Source organism: Galdieria sulphuraria, assembly GCF_000341285.1.
Source record: "Galdieria sulphuraria unplaced genomic scaffold scaf_27, whole genome shotgun sequence".
Taxonomy (NCBI): Eukaryota; Rhodophyta; class Bangiophyceae; order Galdieriales; family Galdieriaceae; genus Galdieria; species Galdieria sulphuraria.
Window position 1 is genome coordinate 1 of NW_005178448.1, and position 23,381 is coordinate 23,381.

The 23,381-nt window shown below is 38.1% G+C and overlaps 13 protein-coding genes across 17 annotated transcripts; 6 read left to right on the forward strand and 7 right to left on the reverse strand.

The window, feature by feature from the left end:
• Window positions 1-1,811, forward strand: Gasu_33410 (beta-galactosidase; the record flags this gene model as incomplete). Its single annotated transcript, XM_005705597.2, has 2 exons — window positions 1-802; window positions 857-1,811. Coding segments are annotated over 2 exons (1,072 nt in total), but the record flags the coding sequence as incomplete, so codon positions are not given.
• Window positions 1,812-2,610: 799 nt separating this feature from the next.
• On the forward strand, window positions 2,611-3,571 carry Gasu_33420 (uncharacterized protein). The gene has a single exon (XM_005705598.1). The coding sequence runs from the start codon at window positions 2,627-2,629 to the stop codon at window positions 2,873-2,875; it is 249 nt and encodes an 82-aa protein (XP_005705655.1). The 5' UTR covers window positions 2,611-2,626; the 3' UTR covers window positions 2,876-3,571.
• A 9-nt stretch (window positions 3,572-3,580) lies between these two features.
• On the forward strand, window positions 3,581-5,201 carry Gasu_33430 (ABC transporter, ATP-binding protein). 2 transcript variants are annotated; one of them, XM_005705600.1, is made up of 6 exons: window positions 3,581-3,825; window positions 3,872-3,972; window positions 4,023-4,091; window positions 4,145-4,680; window positions 4,731-5,031; window positions 5,095-5,201. In XM_005705600.1, the coding sequence occupies exons 1-6, from the start codon at window positions 3,619-3,621 to the stop codon at window positions 5,174-5,176; spliced, it is 1,296 nt and encodes a 431-aa protein (XP_005705657.1). In that variant the 5' UTR covers window positions 3,581-3,618; the 3' UTR covers window positions 5,177-5,201. The 2 variants fall into 2 exon arrangements, with proteins under 2 accessions (XP_005705657.1, XP_005705656.1); XM_005705599.1 differs by lacking the exon at window positions 5,095-5,201 and having other exon boundaries at window positions 4,731-5,061.
• Window positions 5,076-7,450, reverse strand: Gasu_33440 (E set domain-containing protein). Its single transcript, XM_005705601.1, has one exon. The coding sequence runs from the start codon at window positions 7,428-7,430 to the stop codon at window positions 5,772-5,774; it is 1,659 nt and encodes a 552-aa protein (XP_005705658.1). The 5' UTR covers window positions 7,431-7,450; the 3' UTR covers window positions 5,076-5,771.
• A 10-nt stretch (window positions 7,451-7,460) lies between these two features.
• Gasu_33450 (U6 snRNA-associated Sm-like protein LSm7) lies at window positions 7,461-7,989 on the forward strand. The gene is made up of 2 exons (XM_005705602.1): window positions 7,461-7,669; window positions 7,724-7,989. The coding sequence occupies exons 1-2, from the start codon at window positions 7,483-7,485 to the stop codon at window positions 7,861-7,863; spliced, it is 327 nt and encodes a 108-aa protein (XP_005705659.1). The 5' UTR covers window positions 7,461-7,482; the 3' UTR covers window positions 7,864-7,989.
• Window positions 7,990-8,000: 11 nt separating this feature from the next.
• On the reverse strand, window positions 8,001-10,020 carry Gasu_33460 (heparan-alpha-glucosaminide N-acetyltransferase). Of its 2 annotated transcripts, XM_005705604.1 has the most exons (10): window positions 9,989-10,020; window positions 9,766-9,939; window positions 9,528-9,713; window positions 9,395-9,479; window positions 9,319-9,340; window positions 9,162-9,266; window positions 8,953-9,098; window positions 8,831-8,904; window positions 8,676-8,770; window positions 8,001-8,618 (listed from the first exon to the last, which is right to left on the reverse strand). In XM_005705604.1, the coding sequence occupies exons 1-10, from the start codon at window positions 10,008-10,010 to the stop codon at window positions 8,457-8,459; spliced, it is 1,071 nt and encodes a 356-aa protein (XP_005705661.1). In that variant the 5' UTR covers window positions 10,011-10,020; the 3' UTR covers window positions 8,001-8,456. The 2 variants fall into 2 exon arrangements, with proteins under 2 accessions (XP_005705661.1, XP_005705660.1); XM_005705603.1 differs by lacking the exon at window positions 9,989-10,020 and having other exon boundaries at window positions 9,766-9,960.
• A 30-nt stretch (window positions 10,021-10,050) lies between these two features.
• Window positions 10,051-11,249, forward strand: Gasu_33470 (thiamine-phosphate pyrophosphorylase). Its single transcript, XM_005705605.1, has 5 exons — window positions 10,051-10,445; window positions 10,494-10,534; window positions 10,587-10,737; window positions 10,800-10,920; window positions 10,975-11,249. Exons 1-5 carry the CDS (start codon window positions 10,197-10,199, stop codon window positions 11,220-11,222), a joined length of 810 nt encoding a protein of 269 aa, XP_005705662.1. The 5' UTR covers window positions 10,051-10,196; the 3' UTR covers window positions 11,223-11,249.
• A 6-nt stretch (window positions 11,250-11,255) lies between these two features.
• On the reverse strand, window positions 11,256-13,150 carry Gasu_33480 (arsenite-translocating ATPase, ArsA family). The gene is made up of 9 exons (XM_005705606.1): window positions 13,016-13,150; window positions 12,520-12,965; window positions 12,291-12,458; window positions 12,103-12,241; window positions 11,863-12,049; window positions 11,706-11,809; window positions 11,454-11,654; window positions 11,340-11,395; window positions 11,256-11,295 (listed from the first exon to the last, which is right to left on the reverse strand). Exons 1-9 carry the CDS (start codon window positions 13,145-13,147, stop codon window positions 11,283-11,285), a joined length of 1,446 nt encoding a protein of 481 aa, XP_005705663.1. The 5' UTR covers window positions 13,148-13,150; the 3' UTR covers window positions 11,256-11,282.
• A 10-nt stretch (window positions 13,151-13,160) lies between these two features.
• Window positions 13,161-15,620, reverse strand: Gasu_33490 (protein arginine N-methyltransferase 5). 2 transcript variants are annotated; one of them, XM_005705607.1, is made up of 10 exons: window positions 15,497-15,620; window positions 15,386-15,442; window positions 15,174-15,341; window positions 14,531-15,121; window positions 14,162-14,476; window positions 13,904-14,110; window positions 13,690-13,851; window positions 13,449-13,633; window positions 13,258-13,399; window positions 13,161-13,200 (listed from the first exon to the last, which is right to left on the reverse strand). In XM_005705607.1, the coding sequence occupies exons 1-10, from the start codon at window positions 15,590-15,592 to the stop codon at window positions 13,189-13,191; spliced, it is 1,935 nt and encodes a 644-aa protein (XP_005705664.1). In that variant the 5' UTR covers window positions 15,593-15,620; the 3' UTR covers window positions 13,161-13,188. The 2 variants fall into 2 exon arrangements, with proteins under 2 accessions (XP_005705664.1, XP_005705665.1); XM_005705608.1 differs by having other exon boundaries at window positions 13,904-14,476.
• A 170-nt stretch (window positions 15,621-15,790) lies between these two features.
• Gasu_33500 (uncharacterized protein) lies at window positions 15,791-17,611 on the forward strand. The gene is made up of 9 exons (XM_005705609.1): window positions 15,791-16,141; window positions 16,198-16,239; window positions 16,293-16,518; window positions 16,563-16,754; window positions 16,813-16,935; window positions 16,984-17,078; window positions 17,130-17,322; window positions 17,377-17,538; window positions 17,570-17,611. Exons 1-9 carry the CDS (start codon window positions 15,825-15,827, stop codon window positions 17,579-17,581), a joined length of 1,362 nt encoding a protein of 453 aa, XP_005705666.1. The 5' UTR covers window positions 15,791-15,824; the 3' UTR covers window positions 17,582-17,611.
• A 4-nt stretch (window positions 17,612-17,615) lies between these two features.
• On the reverse strand, window positions 17,616-19,780 carry Gasu_33510 (methylmalonate-semialdehyde dehydrogenase). 2 transcript variants are annotated; one of them, XM_005705610.1, is made up of 11 exons: window positions 19,622-19,780; window positions 19,485-19,566; window positions 19,342-19,437; window positions 19,164-19,286; window positions 19,050-19,109; window positions 18,940-18,983; window positions 18,732-18,891; window positions 18,537-18,671; window positions 18,360-18,482; window positions 18,049-18,304; window positions 17,616-17,999 (listed from the first exon to the last, which is right to left on the reverse strand). In XM_005705610.1, the coding sequence occupies exons 1-11, from the start codon at window positions 19,738-19,740 to the stop codon at window positions 17,650-17,652; spliced, it is 1,548 nt and encodes a 515-aa protein (XP_005705667.1). In that variant the 5' UTR covers window positions 19,741-19,780; the 3' UTR covers window positions 17,616-17,649. The 2 variants fall into 2 exon arrangements, with proteins under 2 accessions (XP_005705667.1, XP_005705668.1); XM_005705611.1 differs by having other exon boundaries at window positions 19,164-19,310.
• Window positions 19,781-19,785: 5 nt separating this feature from the next.
• On the reverse strand, window positions 19,786-21,140 carry Gasu_33520 (L-ascorbate peroxidase). Its single transcript, XM_005705612.1, has 4 exons — window positions 20,627-21,140; window positions 20,298-20,555; window positions 20,166-20,246; window positions 19,786-20,109 (listed from the first exon to the last, which is right to left on the reverse strand). Exons 1-4 carry the CDS (start codon window positions 21,074-21,076, stop codon window positions 19,942-19,944), a joined length of 957 nt encoding a protein of 318 aa, XP_005705669.1. The 5' UTR covers window positions 21,077-21,140; the 3' UTR covers window positions 19,786-19,941.
• Window positions 21,141-21,171: 31 nt separating this feature from the next.
• Window positions 21,172-23,380, reverse strand: Gasu_33530 (dihydrolipoamide acetyltransferase). Its single transcript, XM_005705613.1, has 6 exons — window positions 23,351-23,380; window positions 22,011-23,304; window positions 21,820-21,963; window positions 21,702-21,769; window positions 21,467-21,647; window positions 21,172-21,397 (listed from the first exon to the last, which is right to left on the reverse strand). The coding sequence occupies exons 2-6, from the start codon at window positions 23,281-23,283 to the stop codon at window positions 21,261-21,263; spliced, it is 1,803 nt and encodes a 600-aa protein (XP_005705670.1). The 5' UTR covers window positions 23,284-23,304; window positions 23,351-23,380; the 3' UTR covers window positions 21,172-21,260.
• Between the last annotated feature and the right edge of the window lies 1 nt (window position 23,381).

Genomic DNA, 23,381 nt, shown 5'->3' on the forward strand with positions numbered 1-23,381 from the left:
TTGTCTCAAGCCGTTATCGGTGAAAATTTATCTTAATCATGAAGAAGTATTTGATTCTTCTCAAAATAGTTACAACGTTTCTCAGAAAAGTTACCATCGACTAGACTATGTATGCAACGAATGGAAGACTATGCAAATTCCAATTCCCAGCAAGGAAAAGAAAGACAAAGAACACTTCGAATTTTCATTTCCGCATATTCCTGATATGTTACATATAACTCAGGATGAAACTGATTATATGTGGTATACAGGCGTTGGTACCATTTATTGCCCGTTTAAAGGAGAAAATACGCCCCATTGTCTGAAAATCCATATGGAATTGGAAGCTGCTGACTATGTTCACGTCTTTTTAAACCGTAAATATGTAGGATCTTGTAGGAGTCCATGCTATGATGAGAGATTTACAGGAAGAAGGTCTGGATTTTCCAAATCCTTCGATTTAGAAGATTTCGCCCCCATGCAAATTGCAGCGGACAAGGATGGAACTTACAAATTCGAGCTTGCTATTTTGGTTTGCTCTCTTGGTCTTATTAAGGGAGAGTTTCAGCTATGGGAAAATGGCAGAATGGAACAGGAAAGAAAAGGAATTTTTTCTCATCCCATAATGTGTTTCCAGTTGTTAAGTCCCAGTGGCAAACTCGAAACTGTTCATGCTGCATTCGACTCCAAGTGGAGTAGTATACCTTTGTACATCAGCAAAGAGAATAGTCCAAGTATTTCATTTCCAATTACAAGTCAGCCACGGGTGGGACCCCAACTTTGGCAAGCGAAGGTTCATCTCAAAGCAAACGAACTTCAACAGGTAAATATTATTTTGTGTTGACATTGCTACAGAAACTCAAAAATTTTCTTATAGATGAAATATGGATTATTGTTGGATATGAAATGTATGTCTAAAGGACTTGTGTATTGGAACAACTTTTGTTTGGGTCGATACTGGATCATAGATTATATAGAGAAGGATACAAGCCTCCATCGATCTCCGATTGTTGAGGAACATAGTAGCTTTTATAGTCAGCAGTATTACTTTGTTCCTATAGCACTTGTTTCCAATAGTAATGACATTTGTATCTTTGAAGAACTTTGCGGTGACCCCACTAAGATTCAGTTGTTGTCAATTCAGTGATTGCGCTCTACAATAAATACATTTGTTGCGATACGTGGTCTTTCTATACATTTTCTTGGTCACTCAATACGAATACAAACAAAATAATGATAGTGTTGGAACTTGTATGATTTCTGCGTTTGGCTAGAAAATTGCCAAAGAGACAATCGACACCAATCTAGTTTCCCTAAAGATTTTGATAAGAAGAGCAGGAGATCCGAGATAGTAAACCTTCTAAGAAAAACAAGGGTGAATATTGTTGATTTTAGAAACACAATTCAAGCAGTTTTAACGGAGTAAGAGTTCAACTGCGAAGTGTGCAAACTGGAATTTCAAAATGGACTCTGAATACAATCTATACTCTCTGAGAAATAGACTTTACCTCCGTTGAAATTCAACGACAAAAGGAAAAGTGTCACGGTGGGTAAGAAGCAAATATTTCCCCCAATAAATAAAGATATGCGTCTTTCTTTTGCCTTTCTAAAAACCTTGGTTGACGTTGGCAGTCATTTGGGCGTGACTCGCATCATATGTAGTCTGTATTCCTTGACTCTTTTTCGGAAACATGAACACTTTCCTGTGGTTTTTCGAAATAGTTGCTGATGCCGCTATACAAAGCAGTCTTGTCATTTGGACTTGAGGATCGCTAAGATGCTATGAATTTGCAGCAAAAAAATTGTTGACAATATGGAATTGTGATTGATGTGTATCAAGGTCATTAGAACGTACTTTTTCTTTCTTTGAACGACACTGTCTCAATGGAAGAATGATTATGTAAGTATGCTTTCTCAATACTAATTCTGCCAACAACCAACATTTCGTATGCTATACTTTTATTTGGATTTTCACTTGTTCCTGTACTTATTGCTCTCAATTTTTCAAGTTGAACTCTTGGGATAAGCTTGTAGTAAATGGAAAATAATTGGTTGGTTGGTCAAAATACGAATAGGGAGAGCTCCAATGAGAAATTCAGACCATCTCAAAGTTACTTTCGTAAAGCAGTACCGATATCGGATTATTCTAGACACCCATTTATTACTCAGTAGTTTTTGACAAAGGTTGCTATTTTTTATTTCAAAATATACAGTTTGAACTAAATGTATTGAAACCATTCAAATGAGAGAAGGAGTGAACCTTTGTTTAAGCTCTTATGAAATAACTATCTGTCATTGTAGGCCTCGAAGGCATTGTAGAATCAATTATTTGCTATCCGTAGTAAAAGAAAAGAACGCCAAAACTTGAAAGTCTAGAGTTGCCTACAATGAATGCTTTGTCTAAACTAAATAAAAGAGACAAAATGAAAAGGAATATTCAAAATGAAACCATAACCAAAAAGGAGTGCTTTCATTTAAGTTTTGAGTATGATAACATTTACTTTGCAACAGATTGACATGAAATCCTTTCCATTTCTTATGATATAGCTGATTCTGCAGCAAACACTCTTCCAACATGTTTCATGGCTCGTATTCACATAACTTGTCCTTGAAATTTTTTAGGAACAGTGAGTTGTTAGTTTTCTAGATGCAACTTGATTTCCTCCTTCGATGCAAACAAAGGAGTTGTACGTGTTTACAAGACGACACTGTTACAAGAGTATCTTCGAAAAACTCTGTTCTTTCCAAACTCAACTGTGGCCCATTTATAGTCACAAAGTCACACACTCTCCTTAGTTGGACTTTCTCTTGTTGTCATGTTTCCTTGCAAAACTGGTCTTTGGTTCGACCTAGTGGCGCTGCTTGGCTTTTGGTCATACAGGTATTCCACGAGTAATCAATGAAGAGTCGTTTCCTTTGAAAAGGAAATATTTTTCGCTGTTATCCTCGTACTGTACAACTACTTTTGGTGACTGTTTCGCAATTTCTTCTCCTTCTCAATGTGTGGTGGTACTAGTTGGTTCCATCGAAAAGCTAGTTTGGTTTGTATGTTTTAGTTGTTTAGGAAAGCAGCAGTGATAAAACGTCGTCAAGAACAGGAGTTATCGTTCATATACTGTTTCATCTCGACAAGTATTATTAAAATGTTTGAATAATGTCTTGGGAAAAGTCGATATTGTTGCTCCAAGTTGTCGTATACTTGTCAACCTGAAACTGTATCCGAGGATCTCTGGTTGTGAACTTTAATCTGTTTTAAACTTTCAGAGAGTTGGCTATATGATTTTATCATTTTTGTTTCTGTAAGTTAGAAGAAGCAAACCTAAAACTCCTTGTCTTGGTCTGTAATTACTGGGAGAGATACTGAAATATTTGTCACGATGTTTTCAGCCTCAGTTACCCATTTGCATTATAGTTTCAGTTGTATAGTTATTTTTTTCTACATATATATATATATGTGTGTGTGTGTGTCAATCGGGAAACCATTTCCCACAGTTATTTATCCTTACACGCACATGAAAATTGATTCGACTTTCAACTCGATATTATATTCCACAGCTTGATGAGAATTCAATTATGTTTGGTAATTGTGTTTTCACAATTTCAAAATTTGTATATTCGATTAATGTTTGGCACCACGCGATGAGTGGAAAGAACGCAAATTGTAAAGGAAAGAAGAGAAAGCCTTCCTTATTAGAGTATTCAAAGTTACCTGATTTTTTGGTTGGGCACGATCAACAAATTGTAAAACTTTACGAGAGGGTATGCGGTTGGTTACTGGCACAAAGGCGAATAGCTTCGAATCTTCTTGAGTTGCCCGAAGAAAAGAATCCAAGACGCTCGGTTGCGGTAAGTTGTCCATCTCAATCCGATGTTTCTGTTCCAAAGTGTAAAGGTCCTCGTGGGTCCGTCAGGAGCAGGCAAAACTACACTTTTGCTAGCAGCTTTGAAGTCTTGTCAATACAGTTGGATAGAATTCAACACGCACACTGATTGGTAATTGTTTACATTTAAGCTCCGATTTCTTGTTTATCTAGATTTACCAGGAACAATTCGAGGGTGTTGCAAACTGTCAAAAATGCGGAAGAGAACAATTCTTTGGTGCGAGACACAAGGTGATTTCCGATCATTTACGGTTTCTTTGTATTCCTTTTAACCATTTTTGTAGTCATGTAGCATTTATCTTTGAGGAACTTGATATTATATTGGATATGGAGCCTCTTTGTAGCGCAAATTTTGCAACCCTTTCCTCCAAATGCAAGTTTCCAATACTAGTGACTTGTAATAACTTCCGAAAGCTTCATTCCAAATTTTCGAAACTTTTTTCGTTCGAGATATTTGATTTTACGTTGTTATATGAAAAAGACAATTATGAGAGAAATCTTCTTCTCTATATTACAGGGATAGGAGATAGAAGACGTGTAGAATATACTACTCAATTTTACAGCAGTAAATCCAATCAAGATTTGGAACGAATGATGATTTGTCATTTATCAGGGATATGGAATGAGAAATTATTATCTTGGTTATCTAATCTTTGTAGGGATCAATATCAAGTTGAGGAAGCAGAATGCTATGATGGACCTTTGTTTTCCTCCACTTTGGCTGTTGCTTGGTATCGGTACACGTTTTACAAACTAACTGTTGATGCACAACAACACATGGGAAGTCGTTTTTCATATTTGATGGATAATCTTGTGACAGGTAGGAAAGTCCTGAAGCCATTGCTCATCTCATTGTTTTCCATTATACAGCAAGTCAGACGTATTGTACCTTTGGAAATCTGATCGGAGCTCAAGCACTCAAGTTGGTAATAAAACCTTGGTTTGTTACTTTCCAAGGTTATCTGAAAGATGAAGAAGATGACAGTCTGATACAAGAGGTTGTCTCGGATAGACGTCTTTTTTGTAGACGACGTTGGATGGAAGAAATGAAATACAAAATACCAAACTTGCTCAATTGTTTGGCATCATCGCGAATAGTGTTCACAGAGCTATTGCCAAGTGCTTTATCTATTTTTGATTCTGAGCGCAAGTATATCAAGAGGCAATGCAAGTGAGTCGAAATATATTGAATAAGTTGAAATATACATATCTATGTGTGTTTATCTCTCTATAGATTTCGAAAAAGCTATTTAGAACGTTGGGAAATGGATACCCTTGTTCCTTTACTTCATTCTTTGATAGAGGAACGGGAGTGAATGAGATTGAAAATTCCCGTCTTGACGAAATCTCAAGAAAGAGAAAATCTCATAACAGAAATGTCCAACGCTGGTTCACCACTGAGGACCACTGGTGGTTCCAACTTTTTATATCAAGAACCTTGTTCACCGCGAACAAGTCTTGAGATATTCTTGCGTAATAGTCATCCTCATGATATGGGTTTAACCTTTCCCCCTCAGTCAGATAGTTGTTCTGCTGTGCACGTCAAGTTGGAAACGAGCACTATCAACGAATCAGTATTAGAAGCTGTTGTTGCTAGAGCATATATTTGCCTTCGAAACAAAGGTATTCTATGCATTACTTTACCAAAGTACCAAGGAACCAGTACTACTACTGCAGAAAGCCAAAGTATGCTTATCAATAAGTCTGTGCTCCATCCCCATGAGGTTCTTCTTTTATGCAAAATGGCAGGTTTCGTGCCTATACAAATAGATGAGAATGACGAAGAATATGTAATAAGTTGTTCAAAAGTCTAGTTTTAGGAAGAAAAATGGTATACTGTATGTATATAATGAGTATTGAAGTGATAGTATGGAAAATGACTCGTAAATTGGTTTTCTCTATGTTCCATTCTCACGTATCGTACAACAAATCAAGACCCATGACAGTGTTCGGTACAAATGCAAATCTATCTCCACCATAAACAACAAGAGGAAGACACCAGTTGAGTAGTTTCGTATTTCTTTGTAAAAGATAGTCAACTTCCGATAATGGAGTCCCTAACAACTCATGATACTTCATATCTTGTGCATCAACTGGACCATCTGGTATTTCAAAGACAAAGCGCAGTAACCATACAAAAGACACTGCAGTAGTCTCAAAACTTACTGGTGCATCCAAAGGAATACTTAACATGAATTCGGTGTTCTGCTCGAAACTCGGATATTCCATTCGCTCCCCATAAGTCTTTCGAAATATAAGTGGCATTTTAGAAGACCGATTGCATGCTCTCGGATGTACTCGTTCTTCCGTCTCTAACTTGATAGTCATTCGATAGCAAGGAATCTTACTTTGGGAAAACTCTACAAACCCGACAATGGAATCTCCACAACGAAATGCTCGCTTTAATACATATATACGACAAACAATATCGGAACCTTGTTTGATTTGATAGATGCTCTGTATGTTATCGTCTGTAGAATATATATCCTTCTGCGAAAGATAGGGAAATGTATGGGGACCTTGAATATCGTCGTCTTGCAGAACTAAAGCTCCTCTATCTGTAGTTTGCTCTTCCTTACAGTCAAATATCGTCTCTTCGGAAACAGGATACGAGACGGCAAATTGTCTTGGGTCTTCATCTCTCTTATCAAAAGGGGTAATTCTTCCATTTGGAGATAACGCAATCATTCTCTGAATGTTATCGCGACTAGGCATTATGCAAGCATGCACTCGAAAACTACCATTTTTGGACTTGAATGAACATTGTTTATAATCGGGTCTCATTGTCCAAGGAATATAAATAGGTCGAACTACACTAGTTGCTTGACTGGTAGTAAATATCAAAGGAATGCGTAACACTTGCGGCTTATGAATACGACTAGCATCAGCAGCTACAATAGCTAATAGATATTGGTATTTCATACTAGTCCCTCGAAAGCTTGGAGGAATATAATCTGGAAGTCGGCAAGATAAATGAACGACCAGGGCATGTTCTGCGTTTATGTTTTGATTCGTAAGAATAACTTGAGGAGGATATCTAAAAATAAAACCTGAATATCCTTCCACTCCACTAATACCCCAATGTAAGGCGTCTTCCAAAGCCGCTTTGCACACTGAAGGAATATCCAAGTCAGCCTTTTCACAACTACCCCCATCTTCCGACGACTGAAGATTCATAGAGTCAAATCCAGTAGCTTGCCAATCGGAAGCATCATGAATAGGACTACTGCTGCTATCCAAGACAAATTGACCGTCGTTATCTACAGATAAACAACCCTCGTCTTGACAGTTGTATACAAAAGGAATGATCCAATTCCTTTCAGCAACCCACCTTCCGGCCAATTGACAAACCACATAAGCCAGTTTTCTATCACCTCTTCTTCCAGAGATGTGACGTGGCGAAGTTTCACGGCTCGAAACAGGAGACAGCTTCCTTATAACCTTGTGTTGATTTCTCCATAGTTGTTGTTTCTCTTTGTGTTGATTAAGGGAAGCTATCAAATCTGCTCTCAATTCTGAACTAGGTGTGAAACCAGCTGCTTGCAACTTGACATCGAGTCGAATGTTCATTCAACTGATAATCCCACAAACGAAAACCACTTTAGCGTAGAAAAGTCGGCTAATGACTAGTCAATCCAGAACCGGTGGTCATTCCACTTCTGGACGCTCAGGTGCGATAGACGTTTCCAAGTATCTGGACGTAAGAGTATACGTCAGGTTGTTAGGAGGAAGACAAGTATCGGGAATTTTAAGGGGATGGGATCCTCTCGTAAACCTGGTACTGGATGAAGCAGTTGAACAGCTTCGAGGTCTGTATTCCATTAGTTCTTCTTTTATAAACTCCAGTTGACTGGATTGAATAGATCCGGAAGATCCGTATAAAACAACGGATAAAGAGAGAAAGTTAGGACTTGTGGTCATTAGAGGTACCTCGTTGGTGAGTGTGTATCCAGTGGAAGGAGCTGAAGAAATAGTCAATCCGTTTGAAACGGCTTCCAGTTAACTTTTTCAATTTCTTTTTTTATACGTTAAATAAAACAATCGCAACTCGAAACTTTCAACAACCCATAGCTTATGTACTATTTATGTATCTACTACAAATTGTTCGAGTAAAGGATTCACTTAGTTGCATATCTCTACATGAAATGTATTATCTTTCTTCACTATTTGTTTTTGTTTATTTTGGTTTCGTTGCAACCATCACTATCTTTCTTTAGCGATGAGCACAAAGCATTTCAGTGTCCATACACTCATGAACAATATCTCTTCTCCCAACATCAAAAAAACCGAATCCCCATTATCCCAACATCAAAAAAAATTAGGATTGCTGCTTTATATATCCTGGCCTGTCCATAACAGATTCTTTAATGATCTTCTCGAGTCTATTGGCTCAGATCAAGTGTAGTATCTGTTCTATCAAGTGTAACAACTTGATTGGGGTCCACTTGGGCTCCCGTTGTTACAAGTATTTTTCGAGAGGGGGTAGGTTAGTTACTGCTTGCAGTAACACTATCCAAGCTTTGCCCTAGTCTTGCACTGCACTAGGAGCAGAGCACCTCTTTTCTCCTTTTAAATTGGGTTTTTATCAGTTGAGTTTTATATTTTTATAAATAATTTTTTTCTATAAAGTATCCAAGCTATGACTACCCAGAATAACGTGAACACACTGGCAAAGGAAAGACTCGCAAACTCAGTATCACCCAACAAAGTTACTGCCGAGTGTCGATAGAGCCACTGCTTCAAAGGCATATGAGAAACCTATCCACAATATCGTTCACTTATTTTCACTACAAATACCTTCTCTAAAATTCTCACTTGTATACTTAATAACGCTGCGTAATCCAGTAAAAACGAAGCTGCGAAGAGAAAAAAACTATTTCTTCCAACCCAAAGACAAGGTTGTACTAATCCTGGATATCTACCGTAAACCAAAACCCACAATAACAATATGCAATTCTTCCTATACTCACTTGGAGTAACTTTTGCCCATAAGCCACAGAATGAAAGACACCAGAATGAGCAACCAACAGTTAAGAATAGAAAACTATATGAATAAGTTTTTCTTGTTCTTGCAAGCAACAACCTTTGATACCTTGCAGTCCATAGCGGTTTGCTAATAGGAACACTATCTGGAAAGCAGTCAACCAAAAGTATTTCTATCCCAACGAATGAACTTCCTATTAAGAAACACCACAAGATACGTTGATTAACATATCTCAAAGATGAGGTTAGTCTAGCCTAATCATAACGCAGTGATATGTCAAATAACGGTAAGACCACTATTTCTATGATCAGCATTACCGCTTCCAAACCAGCAAATGTATTGATGGTGGCCATCAAAGTGGATAGGATTCCTTCAGGATCATATTCTAAATGAAAATAAAGATGTTTGCCTCCCAATATCATCTAAACTTGTTCTATATCATTATTATACACACAATGGAAAGGATGGACTAACCGTATCTAGATAAGATTGTGCACTAGTTGACGTGAGATATGAGACTCTGTGGCAAGATATAGATAGGGGTGCTTACCTACAAGCTCTCGTTAACCTTTCGGAAATAAGACAATTGGGAACTATTAGACCATACAACAAACTGGTGTGTAATAAAAACAACACTAGAGAGAATACATCAATATACATAAATGTAGAGTAACAACCTTTACCTGAAACCAACGCATATTGTATCACTCTGCTGTTGACAAATAGAAACAAAAACGCCACACATCCATAACATATCGCAATACGCTGCAATATTCCCATCCAACGCAATGTTTCCCATCGAAAACCGGATAAAGGAACGTTCAATAATACACCAACTAGAAACAGCTTGATGGTACGACTTGTGACACCTGTAACCAAAACTCAGAAACAACACAAGGTGAAATATCTCTCACACTCAACTACGCAGTGCTTTGTCTTTTTCCTCCGAATTCTCAACTTCTCTTGGTACCTTGCGAAAGGCAAAATAGATGGAAGAACCCACCATAAACAAAAAAAAGGGAAATATAAGATCTGCCATATGCCAAGAAAACCAAGACTCGTGTTTAAAAACGGAATACATTTTATCAAAGTTTCCTGACATTCCAACTTCAACTCAAGTCTTGGTCACGTAACCATCAGTTACCTTGATCCTTTCCTAGAATCATAAGGATGATGCAAAGACCCCGAAACACATCGAGACCAACATCTCTTTCTACGGCTTTTGTATTGAGTTGATCGACCCATATGTGTGACCTTTCTTGTTTTGAATATCGGTGGTGGTCTAACAAAGGTTGGGTTTCTTGCTTCGCCATCCCCACAAACAACAATAAATAATCTTTTTCTAGTTATTAATGGATCGTCAAAGAGGCTATTTATTATCGATCATCAGTTTTCTCCATCCTATTTCTTTGTTTTCACCAAAAAGTTTCAAGTTTTTAGAAACAAGGAATCCATTCCGACGAACACAGTATTCTCATTCTCCTCTCTATCCAAGGAAGGAAGCAAGAGCTTTGCCGATCAAAGCAACCCAAGACTCAGTCGATTACTCCTTATATTTGGTTACTAGTGGCACAGATAAAGATATTGATTGTCTATTGGAGGTAAGGAATCACTCCTAAGAGTTTTCAATAGGAAGCAACTTTATTCAGAAGGTCAAAGCAGCTTTGAGTGGAGGAGTAACTATTCTGCAGTTGGTGATATCTTTGGAATATTTGTTTCATGATCTACTCAACTCTATTTAGATATCGAGATAAACACAACTCTACTCGAGATATGATTCGAATGGGAAAGGAACTTTTACATTTGGCTCATTCCTTTCAAGTTCCATTGTTATTGAATGATAGAGTAGACGTTGCTTTAGCTATCGATGCGGATGGAGTTCATATTGGTCAAGTAATGTAGACATATATATATATATAATCGTATTTATGTCTTCATTTTGTGCTTATGAATAGGATGATATGCCACTCGTTATGGCCAGAAGGTTATTAGGATATGGAAAGATAATTGGAGTATCAGTTGGAAATGAAGAAGAAGCAATAGTTGCCGAACAACAAGGAGCCAATTATGTGGGAGGTATAGATAAGAAAACTTTTCTCAGAATCATTTTGTGTGTGAATGTATTTCTAGTTGGTTCTATTTTTGCTACTTTTAGTAAAGCAGATGCTGGAGAGCCCATAGGGTTACAAGCTTTGAGAAGTATTGCTAGTGCAGTTTCTTCTATTCCTGTAATTGCAATTGGCGGTATCAATGAACAAAATGCAAGTCAGTGTATACAAAATGGAGCCAAAGGAGTTGCTGTTATTTCTGCAATCTTATCCTCCAATGACCCTCAACAGGCAGCAATAAATCTCAAAAAACAAATTGTCCACTTGTAACAACAAAATAAATGTCAAGTTGAACCCGTCGACTCTACCGATATATTTGTGTTCACATGACTAGTCTTTGCTTCTTGAGAACTATCAACTAGATGCGATGTCTTATGTGAAGGAAACAACTGATTCGCCATCGTTCGTAATGCATATAAACCTCTAATTTCTCTATCAAAACACTAAAAAATAAATTCTCTCTCATTCATCATTTGGTTACTTAAAAACTCATCACATTACCTGCACGGGAGTAATTCTTAAGCCTTGAAATTGTTCTCGAATATACTGCAAGTTGGCTTTGTGTTCCTTATATCGAGCACAACAAAAGGAACAGTGATTGTTCTCAACTTGAACTTGATTCACGAATAAATGACGCACAGGAATTCTTTCCTTGTACAGTTCTTTTACTAAACGTACACTTTCCGAGATGGCCATCATATTCTCGCAAACTCAAATGAATAAAGGCAAATTGAAGGATGCATCTAAGCTTACCGGTATAGTTGCAACAATAAATTCCGTTTGTTCCTCATCTCGAAATAAATCCCTCACAACTTTCATGGAATTCTTCAACTCTTGCAAGTCTCCAGAATCTAAATCTTTTTCTTGTTTATAAAGGATATTTCGATTGCAACTCTGATGATTCACTTACTATCGTTCTCTTGACCTCCAAACATGCCTTTAAATGAATTCATTACATTCGAAAACTTGTTCTTCATTGACAAAAATTTGCCAACAAAACCATCCAAAAAGTCAGGTAATGAAAGAAGACGAAGTGTATGACCTGTCGGGGCAGTATCAAAGATAATCTTTTCATATTTTGCATATTGAGGGTCTCCCTAATGAATTAAAGTAAACTATTCTGCCAACATCATCTATAAAAGAAATCAACCTGAATCAGACGAATGATTTCCACCAAAGCTACTGCTTCATCAAATCCTGGAGGAAGTGTTTCAAAGAGACTATCCAACTCATCCAAACCCATATCTCCCATTCCTAAAAGTTCGTTTCTTTGGTTGGCAGGCAACAATCTAGAAAAGTAAGAAATCAGTTGTTCCTCATCCAATTACTTCACCCTACTTGAAAGTATCTTTCAAATCATTCGGATTTACTTCCATTGCAAATAAATTGTCTATTCCTATCACTTGAATTGCTTCTCCACGTGAAAGATTCTGATCAAATACATCAGATAAAGAATGTGCAGGGTCAGTTGAAATAATAAGAGTCTTTTTCCCAGCATCTGCAAATCTATTCGGTGCCACTATGAGTAAAAAAAGGTTGTTGCCCATACAAACATAAAACAACATACTTTGTAGCTAAAGCTGAGGACATACTAGTTTTCCCAACTCCTCCTTTACCACCCACGATGATAAACTTTTTTCGATTATCTTCCAACATATCCAAAGCATCATCACTAGTAACAGCTGGAGCAGGAATGGCTCTGAAACTTTCTAGCCTTGTTGGGTTATTATTTGTTTCTTTGATGGGGTCTAGTAAAGACTTTGTTGAACGTTGAACAGAAGAAGAAATCCCCGTCACTCTTTTTTCTTTTTTGGAAGAAGGTTTAGGACGCAACACCATCGATATTATGATTACCACGAAACCTATTAGAGCAAAAGGAGAATTGATCTTTCGTTTCAACCACAACCACTGTTGGTTGGGTGTTGTTGTTTGTATAGCAATTTGTTCTTGACTTTTGTTATTCTCTCCTGAAACGGTTTGTTTTATCCTCTTTACATCGGTTGCTCGTGCAATCTATGACCAGTCTTAGGCTATAAGAACAAAGGACATATTCTACACTTTACCCAACACCTATTTCTCCTACTAATGGAACAATGCCGAGATATTGACCACCTACAAGGTGAATAATATTTTGTCAACAACTCTTGAGGACTAGACAAGAACAAGGCCATTATTGGGAAGGGATGCATCATCATCACAACACAAGAATCATATTCCATTACCTTTATTCATCTCTTCAAGAACATTTCTATAAATAAATAAATATATATAAATATATAATTATATATTAAGTTATCAAACTTACCATCGAATAACAACGTCCATGAACATTATGTAACTTGGTTACGACAGGTTCCGTTATCATCCATTCATACCATATTCGTTTCCCTGGTATTGTCTTTCTCCAAATATGCAATGTGATTCTACAACTTTTATCACCGCAATAACTAGAAAGAGTATCAAAATATTTCTGTTGGTGGGATGGCTTTTTCTTACATTGGATAACAAAGTGGAAACATGAATGGAAACCAACTCAACATGCCATGCGACAATGTTCGAGGATGAGTCGATATATATATAGTGTCATATAATTGAGCTTCAAAAAAGCCTGCAAATCCATGAAGCATGATAGGTCCATTCACTTCAAAAGACAAACGTCGATATCGAAAATGATGATAGGGCTGATCCTCAAGATGAGTAACTCTATATATAGACACATCCATTTATAGCTACAAACCTTTTGGGATAAAAATGAAGAATTATTGCCACGATGTTCAAAACGAAAACAGCATTGAGACTCTGCTAAATATTGGCCTTGATGAATACGAACAACATAAGGAACCTCTAAAGAAGAGGATACATTTCCTCCATCTCTATGATGATAAGATAATGACCGAATCTAATACAAGCCTTGGAAAACAACTACAACCAGTCCACTATGATACTAATACCTCTTGATATAACTTGGGAGAGGAAAGGGGACATAAATAACTGGTATATTCACTGGGAATGCTAATGCCATCCGGTTGAAGAAAGCGTTGTGCTGCATCTAAACATTCCGGACTCAACTCATTGTCACCAAAACTACCTAGTAACTCTGAAACTATCACATCCGCTTGCTCTGGTGCATTCCAATATCTCATATCCTCGGCAATAATCTGAAAAAGGATAACAATAACAACATCAATCAAACCAAAACAAATACAAACCTCAACTATTTTCCAACTGGGCTCCCTTTGGTGAATGCTTCTCAGTGTCCATACAGCATGAGGATTCTTTTCAATGGCATAGATACGAACTATTATTCCAACTTGTTCAGAAGCACGAATAGTTGCATTCACCAATGGGCCTCTTCCAGCACCCAACACCATAACTACTAGTGGGACTCGTCGACCTTGCAGCGAAAGACGATCCTTAAAACATCGTATCAACGCTTCTTCATATTTACAATATTTGACAGGATCCTTTTCAAAGATTTCATAGGTTTGACTATCCAAATGATCCGACAAAGGCTGTAAAGGAGTCTATCCAAAAATATAAAATGACATATAAACTATCACCATGATTGCAATTCTTACCTGTAAATAATCAAAATAAGGCATCTCTAATCGATATGACTCTTCAACAGTCGGTTGCTTAGTGTAAAGATATCCAAGATATTGCAAATAAGATGAGTATCCATTCGGATGCAATGCTTCCCCTCGAATCAGAATATCCACTGAATACGGAAAAAATTTTTGCAACCATTCTTGAAATGCTTTGGAAAGAACAGGATAACCTTGTCGATTCTTTAAAAATACTTTGGTGTCTAAAATGACATAGCGCACAGGTTCGCTGAGCCATCGTTGAAAAAAGGATGAAGATAGCGATGGATGTACAATATCTTTACATTCCAACGCAACACTTAGATTGGAATGATAATGACAGCATTGTCGATACAAATTCCAAATATTCCAACTATCCATATAATCTTTTTGCTTATCATTCTCTGAATGGGAAAGTTTCAACTGATCATCGATACACACTCGAATACATATCGATTCCCGTGGAAACTCATATAGCGCGTTGCACACCATATTTGCTAACGCAATGTGTTGCTCTTCTGTTAATTGGCCATCCACGACAACAAAACTTGTCCGAAGACTAAGGTGCTGTGCCCATGAAAGTTGCTACAAGTACGACCAAGTTTATACAAACAACCTTTGGATACACTGCACTTACTTGATGGAAATAATTTTCAAGTCTAGGCAAATCTAATCCATCGCTCAACTTGTAACAACTCAAATTACCTAAAACAACCGAGTTCCAAGTATTTCCACTGAGTTCCAGATCCGAAGAAACGCTAGGTTCAAAATCGAGTATATTCGATATGACTCCATTATCTTCGTTCTATACTACTGAATAAGAAAGAAACGTTAGTATGGCATTCTTACTTTGGAACTTTGTCTAGGCTTCGCCAAGGGAATCAAAAAGAAATCAAAACCCGTAGTCTTGTCTTGTCGTTCAACAAAAAAAGGTTAAAATATACAGCATGAAATAGTTACCTCTACTAGATTCAAGCACGCTTTGATATCCGACACAATATCAAACTCCAAACCTACATACAAGTAGGTCCCGTTGGTAGGGTGCACAATCACCATACTAAAGAGAGAAAAAGAAAAGGATTGTTGGGTTATTCCTCCCAATTCCATTATTTGAAATAAAATGCCTCCCTATTTTATTTTTCTCTCTTTTTCTATTTTCCATCTCCCCTTTATTTTTCTTTCTCTTCCTTCTTAGATGATTTCGAAGAACGCACCTTCATGATACGCGCCTTTAAGGATCGTGGATAAAAGCCATTCCCCATGTCATTTTGTGTTGTTGGAGTGGGCGATGACTATGGATAGCGGTATGCTTTATATTCACTGTCCATTTTTATCACAATATAAAAACCAAAGAAGTTTGGCTACCCATGAAGTTTTTGCCTGGTTTTTGAAACAAAGACGTTGTCCTGTGGCTAGAAAGACTCCCTGTCGTTTTGTTATTTCGTCTCGTTTTGTAGAACAAGAAGAACAGACAGAGAGGAACAAACGAGTTGAAAACTTTTCCGTACAAACAAACCTCTTAGAAACTGATTCCAGTGAGAATTTAAAAGGTTTTATCAAAACCAGAGGATGTTTGATACCCGATATTCCATTTGTGTTTTGGTGGTAAGGGCGTGATTCCTTCTGTGGGTTTGTTCATTAGTTGAATTGGTAAATACAAGGTCAGGAGATATCTACTCTCTGATAGAAGATGAGCCCAGCAGGTGGGTGCAATGAGTTGTGGGTTATAGCGATTATCGACCATCTTTTATCTTAGACATTTATTCGAATTTGAAGGATTCAATATTGGACGGATGAAACGAGTGGATGGTGGTTGGAGATTGCTTACCAGAGAGTTGGCTGTTTACAAGGATCCCAATACTCACGAAATTTTGGAACAATGGAAGAATCCCTTTACTGAAGAGATTTGTGAAGTGGTCCATGTGCTGAACGATCCCGTGAATCAAGAGTTTCTATTGAAAGGACCAAGAGGAACATTTAAAGTATGCATAGTTTGGGTAATGGGAAGCGTCTTACTTTCTTATAGGCACCGATTGTGCGCAATGGTTCGGATATTTTTTGGCATGCAGAGATATTTTTGAAGTATCCTTCACCTTTGAAAAGAGAAATGTTTCCACAAGGCATACAGAACGATGAATATCAAAGTGCTGAATTGTTTCAGTTTTATACCAAAGAAGAGGATTTGAAGAGAGTTGATTGTCCTTATTCACCTTCACAAGTACGTATATCACTTATTTGTACTTGAATGATGGATTATCATCACTCGAAATATTTAGTTTTCTTGGGTACGCATAGGACAATGGTTGCCTTTTATGAAAATGGGTGACAAGTCAGGAAGACTTTTGTATCATTGCAGAGGTAAAAGACTAGAAAAGGGATACCAGGACTTGAGTGAGCAGGTAATATTCGTCCCAATCTTATAATGTTTGGTTTTGACAGCGTTTAAGATTCGAACATTTGTTGAGCGATATTATCCGGAGTATATGGATGCACCAACCAATTATTCAACACCAAATGAAACTTCATGGACATACTTTAAAAAGTATGGAATGTCCTATATATCGAAGAACGAAATATGAAAACGTAACTCTAGGTTGTTGAGTAGAAGAGGATTTCCAAGAGCAGATGGTACGAGAGCACATGAAACTGATTGTGAATCACCTGCGACAGTTTCAACAAATGACTCAAAGATATTTACCTTGGAACAGTTGAATGAATTGGACGGAAGTGATCCCAATAAGCCAATCTACATTTCTATTTGTGGTATAGTTTTTGATGTTACCAAAGTAAGTCATCGTTGAATAAGATTGAATAGAGTATATTTATAACAGAGTTGATAGGGGAGAAGACATTATCGTAAAGGTGAAACTTATCACAATTTGGTTGGAAGAGAAGCAAGTCGAGCATTTCTTACTGGTGACTTGAGTGAAAGTGGTTTATCAGATGAGAGCATTGATTTGAATAGCTTGACAGAGGAACAACGTCTAGACTTGCAACATTGGGTAGAATATTTCCAAAGTGAATATCCACAAGTTGGCTTTCTAGACAATTGGCAAAGTCATTTCAGTGGACGACGAAAGTAGCATAGGAACAAATATTTTAGATTCTTTTACCTAACGATGCAAAGGCATCGAAGTGTGAATAGCACTCTGTACTTTTTCATCCCATCGAGTGATGACTGTTTTTGGACGAGTATAAAACTCGAACCCTGTGGAGCCATAGAATGGTAAATCTCCCCACATAGAATCTTTGGATCCTGTGAACCCAAAGGGTGGAGCAGGGACTGGAATGGGCAAATTAATTCCAATTTGTCCTACTTGAATATTGCTCTGAAACATTCTTGCAACTACACCCGACTGAGTGAATATACTTGTGCCATTTCCATATGGATTGTTGTTGATGAGTTGAATAGCATCATCCAAAGTCTCCACATGTATGCACGAAAGAACGGGTCCAAATATTTCTAAGCAACAATATAAGAGCTTTGTAAGGGTTAGAATAGGTAGACTCACCTTGTTGATAGACATCCATATGTGGCTTTACTTGAGAAATGATAGTAGGACCCACCCAGTTACCTTTAGAAGAGGGAACAGAAGCTCTATATTCGATTTTTGCACCTTGTGATTCTGCTGATTGTATCAACTTTTCAACTCTTTGCTTTGCCTTTTCAGTAACGAGTGGACCCAAGTCACTTCCTTCTGCAGTACCTAATACTAAGGACTGCGTTCTCTTTACGAGTTCTGAAATCCAATTTCCAGCCTCTCCAACCTATATATATTTAGAAATGCATCAATGCATTTTCTAAAAGTTGTAGGATACATACAAATACACCCACGGATATTGCCATACATCTTTGACCACTTGCTCCAAATGCAGCTCCTATGAGAGCATTCAATGCAGTGTCTTTGGCAGCGTCAGGCATAATGACGGCATGATTCTTAGCTCCCTTTACAAGAGTCCATATTTATGACAAAATGTGAAAGATGAACTATGCACTCACCATGTTACATTGTGCTCGGATTCCCCTTTCACTAGCCTTTCTATAAATATGACGACCCACCGGTGTGCTTCCAACAAAGCTTACTGCCTTCAAACCAGGATGTTCCAACAGACAATCGACTGTCTCTTTCCCTCCCTAATAAAACCAAACCCAATATTCATTCACCATACTTGAAATGCTGTTGTCAACACTGACTTGAACCACATTAAATACACCAGGTGGAAACTGTGCTTCATCTACAACTTGAGCAATCAGTTCTACTGCCCCTGGTACCAACTCTGAAGGCTTCAAGACAATTGTATTGCCAACTACAGTGGACATGGGAAGCATCCATAATGGAATCATAGCAGGAAAACTGCGACTCTCAATAACCAGAAACAACAATGACTAATGCTTTACTTACTTGAAAGGACAAACTCCCAAACAGACACCTAAAGGTTCTCTCATCTATTATTCCCAATCATACCAAACCTCAGTACATCATTTTATCACCCAACCATTCATCCACTTTACCTGCATCATATCCACATTGGTTGCAACATTCTTTTGAAACATTCCTTCCAATTTGCCTGCCTTTCATAGTACAAGTTGATATTATTATCTTTGCAGCATACAATTACTACTTACAGCTCCACAAGAATACTCCACAATTTCCAATCCACGGGCAACATCACCTTGAGCATCAGCAGGAGTCTTTCCCAACTCTCGGGTTATCACTTGGGCTATATCTTTGGATCTCTTCTTAATTCCCTGGAAACGAACGTCAATCTCTGCCTGTGAAAAATTCTCATCAACTCCCTCGTACCTCACGCAATTGAAAGATATAATTCAAGCGTCTTCCAATAGGCGTAGTTGACCAGCTTCCAAACGCCTCCTGTGCTATCTGCATGACTTGGTCCACCTTGGAAAGTTTACGTGGACCCAGTTATGAATTTCAACGTTTCTTACCTCCTGCCTGGTTGTTCCTGGAACCTTTTGTAGAGTTTCTCCAGTAGCAGGATTGGTTACTGTGTGAATGATGGGACCATTACTGAAGTACACGGTTGCGCAAACAACACACCGTCGAAATTGAAGCACCAGCTTACCTTGTTACAAATTTTCCCCCAACAAAGTTATGTACGGTTGGTAACAGTCCCACATCTTCTTTTTTGGCGGAAGTTTGTACCAACCTTTTAGGATAATATTTCCAAAGCTTCGTAGCCATTTAGTAAAGTTTTTGTACAAGGGATTGACCAATCGAATGGACTCTGAAGAAATGAAACTTGGCATTCATCAAATCAGATTTTCATTGGCTTCTGGAAATTCAAACACACACAAACACAAACACACACTAATCACTATCATCCCTCATATTCAAACACATATCGTTCTATTTATCCAACCATAGATATGCATATCAAATGGTTCAATATTCCCATACAGCTCCAAGTTCACTTAGCTTGTGATGCGACTCGGTATAGTCTTTGAAAAATATATCCTTATTTGCCGCATAAGTCTCAACCAAATTACGAGTGTAACTATCTTCCAACAAAGATAAATCAGAAGCCAAGCGAAGCAAACCTGGATCTGGATCCTTTTTCCAATAAAAAACAAATAAAACTAACTCCAAACATATCCACTATTACTTACCGGTTTCAAAATTTCAACGAAATAAGAATTATCAAATTCCAAAGGCTGGTGTGTCCAAGGACCTTCGTAACCTGAACGCTCCTAAAGAGAACCGTCAACCACTTAACATTCTCAACGACGATACAATCCAACCTTGTGACAACGACCCAAGGTATGTGCGCCACTCAGCACAGTGATATCTTTATCTGTTAAACCCATTCGATGAAAGGTTCTTCGTAACTGTGATAAGTGATCTTCTGCATTAGGAAGCCTTCCCTCCTCTGGACAAGAATCGGGTCCAGTGGCATCCTTGCGACCCATTCGGAAAGGAATCTTGGGACCTTTGGCAAATTCAATAGCAGTTACACTAGCCAGTTGAAAAAGATCAGCATAGCCTATATCTGGGTATTCCTATCAATCCGATATTACATGAACCAATATAAACTACTTGTGTTCCTCTGATCTCAGTGAAACTGACTCACCTTTTTGATAGGCTCCAGTAAATCAAACGCTATTTTCAATCCATTGTTTGCCCCGTGTTTCAATTCCGGTTCGAATCGAATGGATCCGTTCACTCCACCAGTACCCGTTTGTGCATCATAGGTTCCCGCATCGTGCCACGCTAGTCTCACCATAATGGGCATACAAGGAGTTTGCTCAAACAGCTTTATAAGCCTTGTTCTCACTCTTTGTTCCAAGTCTGTCTTAGAAGCAACCATGTAGGGACCTCCCCTCATCTTATGACCTGGAGCACCGTCCTGTTTGCTCCAAGAAGAAGTAGGGCATGATCTACAACTCAAATATGTTCTTCCCATAAAAGTAGTAGATTTTGCAAACTTTGTAGGGGTATTATTACAACAAACATTTTTATGAGATACAGGATAAAGTCCTATGGAAGGGGCGAAACCTACGACCTGATCTGAATAACCCATTTTCTGATTCACAATTCAGCGGAATGGAATTCAATTCTTTCTTGTAATAGAAATAACACACAAATGGTCTCAACTCACTCTTTTTTCAAATATAAGAATTTGTGACATTTTTTATCGTTCTTATTGAATAGAAATGAGACAAAAATATCCCATATGCCTTGTAGAATAGACAATATATCCCTTCTTATAACGTTAGTTCCTGAGGATTTTCTTCCAACAAAGTACTAAAATCCTTTAAAAAGCTAGCTGCTTGGGCTCCATAAATATGTCGGTGATCACAAGTAATGGTCATCTGCATTTGTTTTGAAACACCAATAAAGCCTATAAGATAGCATAAATCGAGTAGTTACCGAACAATTAATCAGAGAGAAAAAACTTCCTGTTGCTCACCATTAGGTTGCATTCCTACTACAGGTTTTGAAGCAGCTACTGCCAAAATAGCTCCTGCACCAGGTGGCAAAATGGCATCAAAACTAGTAACACCGAACATGCCTAGATTACTTATAAAGAAAGTACCAGTCGAATATTCATCAGGACTCAATTTCTTCATGAGAGCTCGCTTCACCAAATCCTAAAGTTTCAAGAAATGAGTATACTTTTGATTTCTTTCCATGCTGCGACGTACTCTCCAAGACTTGGATAACGTGTAAATGTCTTCTTGGTCAGCATTCTTCAATACAGGAGTAATCAAACCTGATAAAAAAAAGGTCAAAACGATTGAATAACAAATGCATTGAAGATACCTCCATCCGGTAATGCCACAGCCATGGCAATATGAATATCATTACGGTAAATAATAGAGTCCTTTCCATAACTCGCGTTCATCACGGAATGTTTCCTTAAAGTCAATGCAGCTGCCTTGGCCAATATCGTTGACATAGACACTCCTGTATTGATTGATTTCGTTTTTGTAGTTTTCAGTATTCCATCTTACCTTTTTCACTAAGCTTCTTGTACAAGGCTTCTACCGCATCCATATTAACTGTGTAGGTTACTCGAAATACTGGAACTTGAAGCGATGCATTCATATTCTGCACTACTGCCTTTTGCATGGAATTCATGGCTACTTCACCTTTGGGCATCATACTCGAAGAAGTTTCGGTTGAACGGCTCCTGTTATCCTTACTCACTCGGCCGGGTGCTACCGACGAATCACCATTTTTGGATGACTTTGTTGCTTGAAAGTCTACTAAATGGGGTGGTGGTGGAGGTGGGCCTTTACCAGCTGCTTTGTACACGTCTGCTGGTATGATTCGTCCATAGGGACCGGAACCTACTGATATGGAATCCAATGATATTCCAAATGACTCTGCCAATTTCTTGGCTTGCGGGGTTGCCATTACCAGAGTAGGTTTCTCTTGGTTCACGTTAGAGGAAGCTCCTTTTTCTGAGGCTTCCAATACATCTTTAGCAACAATACGACCACCTTCTCCAGAACCCTTCAGGCCAGACAACGAAATATTTTTCTCCGATGCTATCTTTCGAGCATAAGGAGACGCAATGACACGTGATGACGATCCTTGCAAGGAAGTTGACGGAATAGTTGATGCCGACAGTTCCACCGATGGGGAGGCTTCTTGGGTGGATTTATGTGTTGGAGCAGTTGACCTATTCTTGCTTTCACTTGCCCACTGTTTCATCTGAGGAATATCCGCAGCATTGCTTACTAAATAAGCAACTGTAGTACCAACTGGGCAACTACTTTCGTTTGGATAAAGCACATGTGCTAAATAACCTTCATCAAACGATTCTACTTCCATATCTGCCTTGTCTGATTCTACGACCATTATCATTTCGCCACTTTTCACATAATCTCCTTCTTTCTTTAGCCACTGTACTATCTTTCCTTCTGTCATGGTTGAGCTTAGTGTTGGCATCAATATCGGAACGTGTTCGGGTAGTTTCATAGCGTTCTGCTCTGCAGAGCCATTCGAAGAAAACCTTTGCTCAAAGTCAGAATCTTCTTTCGAGTCAAAGAACTCTACTGTTTCCAAAGCAGTTGTTCCGTCATGTCTTGAAGATGAACCTGAGTCAATACAGTCCAAGCCACATTGTTTTACTTTTTCAATGTCTTCCAACTTTTCTGCCACTAAACCAACAGTCTTGCCAACTGGAGCACTGCCTCCTTCATCCACTAAAATAGCTGCCAAATAACCAGGATCAAAAGCTTCCACTTCCATGTCAGCTTTATCCGATTCTACCACCATGACAATGTCCCCAGTTTCAATCTAACTACTCTTAAGTATATACAAAAACCAAACAATAATAACATACCTTTTCTCCTACTTTCTTCAGCCACTTGACA